General features: G+C 43.8%; 1 protein-coding gene across 2 annotated transcripts in view; it reads right to left on the bottom strand.

Annotated features, from left to right (window-relative positions):
- The window catches only part of sh2d3a (SH2 domain containing 3A), a 66319-nt gene that overhangs the window by 29231 nt on the left and 32088 nt on the right, over positions 1-5000 (bottom strand). For both annotated transcript variants that reach the window (XM_084318976.1, XM_084318975.1), the window contains one exon: positions 3538-3654. In XM_084318976.1, coding sequence (XP_084175102.1) covers positions 3538-3633 — 96 coding nt within the window. In that variant the 5' untranslated portion in view covers positions 3634-3654. The remainder of the gene's footprint in view (positions 1-3537; positions 3655-5000) is intronic.

Genomic DNA, 5000 nt, shown 5'->3' with positions numbered 1-5000 from the left:
ATGTTATTATTAGACTCCACCCCCTAGAGAGAGGTCCACATGTTATTAGACTCCACCCCCTAGGGAGAGGTCAACATGTTATTAGACTCCACCCCCTAGGGAGAGGTCCACATGTTATTATTAGACTCCACCCCCTAGGGAGAGGTCCACATGTTATTATTAGACTCCACCCCCTAGGGAGAAGTCCACATGTTATTATTAGACTCCACCCCCTAGGGAGAGGTACACATGTTGTTATTAGACTCAACCCCCTAGTGAGAGGTCCACATGTTATTATTAGACTCCACCCCCTAGAGAGAGGTCCACATGTTATTAGACTGCACCCTCTAGGAAGAAGTCCACAAACTACACATGTTATTATTAGACTCCACCCCCCCCTAGAAACATGTAGTATATAACAACCCCTTTACTGTTCATAAACAACAATGATGTTTTGTCTCCGGAGGTCTGGATGAAACCACGCCCCGTCCGACAACCTCTCTCTGCGTTCGGTTTCCTTCACCTAGTCTGTCAAACACTTTCATCCAGAACGTCCCTGGAGTTTTTCCCACAGAAAGACAGCAAAGTGCAATAATAGTCTAATCAGGTATGTGAGGACATTAAATACCAAAGACTCTGACCAGTTCTAACGCTCACTGTAGAGGAGAATGAGAGCTGTGGAGACAACACTGAACCACACTGAACACTGAACACTGAACAACGCTGAACAACACTGAACAACACTGAACACTGAACAACACTGAACAACACTGAACACTGAACACTGAACAACACTGAACACTGAACAACACTGAACACTGAACAACACTGAACACTGAACAACACTGAACCACACTGAACACTGAACACTGAACAACGCTGAACAACACTGAACAACACTGACCACTGAACACTGAACAACACTGAACACTGAACACTGAACAACGCTGAACAACACTGAACAACACTGAACACTGAACAACACTGAACAACACTGAACACTGAACAACACTGAACCACACTGAACACTGAACACTGAACAACGCTGAACAACACTGAACAACACTGAACCACACTGAACACTGAACAACGCTGAACAACACTGAACAACACTGAACCACACTGAACACTGAACAACACTGAACAACACTGAACACTGAACAACACTGAACAACACTGAACACTGAACACTGAACAACACTGAACAACACTGAACACTGAACAACACTGAACAACACTGAACAACACTGAACACTGAACAACACTGAACAACACTGAACACTGAACAACACTGAACCACACTGAACACTGAACACTGAACAACGCTGAACAACACTGAACAACACTGAACCACACTGAACACTGAACAACGCTGAACAACACTGAACAACACTGAACCACACTGAACACTGAACACTGAACAACACTGAACAACACTGAACACTGAACAACACTGAACAACACTGAACACTGAACACTGAACAACACTGAACAACACTGAACACTGAACAACACTGAACACTGAACACTGAACACTGAACAACACTGAACACTGAACACTGAACAACACTGAACAACACTGAACACTGAACAACACTGAACACTGAACAACACTGAACCACACTGAACACTGAACAACACTGAACACTGAACACTGAACAACACTGAACAACACTGAACAACACTGAACAACGCTGAACACTGAACAACGCTGAACAACACTGAACAACACTGAACAACACTGAACACTGAACAACACTGAACAACACTGAACAACACTGAACAACACTGAACAACACTGAACAACACTGAACAACACTGAACAACACTGAACAACGCTGAACACTGAACAACACTGAACACTGAACAACACTGAACAACACTGAACACTGAACAACACTGAACAACACTGAACACTGAACAACACTGAACACTGAACAACACTGAACAACACTGAACACTGAACAACACTGAACAACGCTGAACAACACTGAACAACACTGAACACTGAACAACACTGAACACTGAACAACAGTGCCTGTTTCACGTTTCCAGAGTTAATTATATGGTTTCAACTCCAAAAGCAGCAGCAGAGTTTTGCCTACAAGATGACTTTATGCTAAAGGTTACTTTCAAGCTACGCAATAACTTTAGCTGCCTGCTTTAGCTCCAAGCGCTTTTAGGAATGGAATTGTTTTTTAGGAGCAACAGACCGAGGATTTCCTCTTCTGACTTCCTCTTCCGATTTCCTCTTCCGATTTCCTCTTCCGATTTCATTTTCTGATTTCCGCTCCCGTAAACCATATAACTTTAGCGCAGTTTGCGCCCCGATGGAAACAGAGCCATCCCATCCGGAGCGCCTGGCAGCGTGAGGTTAACACAGCCTGTCATTTAACATCAATGTCGCCGATCACCAGGGAACCAAAACCACAGCTTCACGTGGTTTTTAGACTAGTTTCAAGCCGAAGACACATCTCTCTCACACGGAAAAACATGTGTTGCCAGTATGGTATACGTGCGCACGTCTGCGTACACGTCTGTGTGTGTGTGGAGATCAAAGGCCAAGCAGGACTGTCTCTGTGGTACATGTGGCGTCCGTGTGCGTGGGTGCGTGTGAGACGGACGTCCCATGGAGGAATAACAAGTTCCACTTCCACCGCGGCGCCGTCAGACCGTCGACTCCAGTTGCTTTTTCCCCTTCGTCTCTTTGCTACATTAATAAACTGTCCATCGCCTCTCAGGCAGTCGTCCACGTCTCCTGCGTGGGTAGCTTAGCTCTGATTGGTGCTCTGGTTGGTGACTCATCAAGCATCTGTACATGCGTGTGTAATAGGACCAGGTTTACCTCCCGTCCTGCAGGTGTCTCTCTAGTTTACCTCCCGTCCTGCAGGTGTCTCTAGTTTACCTCCCGTCCTGCAGGTGTCTCTCTAGTTTACCTCCCGTCCTGCAGGTGTCTCTCTAGTTTACCTCCCGTCCTGCAGGTGTCTCTCTAGTTTACCTCCCGTCCTGCAGGTGTCTCTCTAGTTTACCTCCCGTCCTGCAGGTGTCTCTCTAGTTTACCTCCCGTCCTGCAGGTGTCTCTCTAGTTTACCTCCCGTCCTGCAGGTGTCTCTCTAGTTTACCTCCCGTCCTGCAGGTGTCTCTCTAGTTTACCTCCCGTCCTGCAGGTGTCTCTCTAGTTTACCTCCCGTCCTACAGGTGTCTCTCTAGTTTACCTCCCGTCCTGCAGGTGTCTCTCTAGTTTACCTCCCGTCCTGCAGGTGTCTCTCTAGTTTTCCTCCCGTCCTGCAGGTGTCTCTAGTTTACATCCCGTCCTGCAGGTGTCTCTCTAGTTTTCCTCCCGTCCTGCAGGTGTCTCTAGTTTGCCTCCCGTCCTGCAGGTGTCTCTCTAGCTTAGCACAAACGAATGAAAGTGGATATGGATCAGCTAGCCCATCTTAAAACTCAGCTTAAAACTGTTGGCCTGTTCCTTTAACTTCCTTTAACTTCCTTTGGGGTGTTGTGTTGTGTTGTTGTGTCCCACAGTGCAGTCTTCCAGGCCTAATGAAGACGTCCTACCTCTCTGCTGATCGGTCCGTGGTACCAGGCGTGGCTCCTCAGGTCCTCTGTGCTGAGTTTCAGCTCCTCCTCCAGCTCCTTCTTCAGAGAGTCCATCTCCCTCCTCCCACCGAACACCTACAGCAACACGACGGCACACAGAACACGCTTCTTGTAGTCGACTTCCGGTTTACGTGTGAGATTTCAGACCTGATGATCAAGCGTTACTTGCTGCGGTCCGTCGCACTTATTTCTGCTGCACTGTGTTTCCATCTTTGGGCATCGAGATCGTATATGTTGTGCATCAGGAGATGCGGCTGAACTCACTGTGTGGATATGAATCACTATCGGTCTAAATGGACAATCGTACCCTCTGTTGGGCTAATTGGGGAAACTGTTATCGCCATTGATTGGTGCCAGCTCTCTAGGCTGTATCTTACTAATAGGGATGTTGGCAAATCATTGATCACAGATTCAATAAATCAGTAGAGAGTGTCATAATCATCTCTTATAGGTGCTATAGATACAATAATAATAATAATAATAATAATAATAATAATAATAATAATAATAATAATAATAATAATAATAATAATAATAATAATAATAATAATAATAATAATAATAATAATAATAATAATAATAATAATAATAATAATAATAATAATAATAATAATAATAATAATAATAATAATAATAATAATAATAATAATAATAATAATAATAATAATCCACAGTTTTTAGAAAGGTGCAGAATAAATGTATTGCGTTCCCCAAAAAAAAGATTATTGATTACTTTGGCGGGTGCAAAATGTATGTTATTGTTTACATCTTTCATGCATGTATCGCCCTCCCTACTTCCCATGTATCCACGTGGAATGCACCTGATTGAAAGGAGGTATAATCAAGTCATCCTTTTCAGACTTTCAAATGTATTTGCTGGACTGTTAAAATATAAAATAGGTTGTCCCCATGTTTCATAACTGTAAATGCATGAAGCTACAGACTAAATGTACTCTATTCAGTCTAAACACTGTGCTCACACATGATCTAATAATACAACTGGGAGGTATAGCGCATATTAACCCTTTCACTACCACACTACAGAAGGGAAATCTACAGAAGGTTAACCTTTCACTACCACGCTACAGACGGTTAACCTTCTGTAGTGTGGTAGTGAAAGGGTTAATCTTTTGTAGTGTGGTAGTGAAAGGGTTAACAATTGTGTAGTGTGGTAGTGAAAGGATTAACCCTCCTGTAGTGTGGCAGTGAAAGGGTTAACCATGTGTCGTGTGGCAGTGAAAGGGTTAACCTTGTGTAGTGTGGTAGTGAAAGGGTTAAGTAGGCCATGTGGTAAGCCTGGACTTAACGTTCTGCTACTGTGTCACAACGTTAGGAGGCTACAAGTTATGGGAATAACGTTGTTATGGGAATAACTCCATTATCCCATTATCACGAGAAAACCAATTAAATTAACTCGTTAT

Source organism: Notolepis coatsorum, assembly GCF_963971535.1.
Source record: "Notolepis coatsorum genome assembly, chromosome: 7".
NCBI classification, from domain to species: domain Eukaryota; kingdom Metazoa; phylum Chordata; class Actinopteri; order Aulopiformes; family Paralepididae; genus Notolepis; species Notolepis coatsorum.
This window is presented reverse-complemented; position numbering and strand designations above follow the sequence as displayed.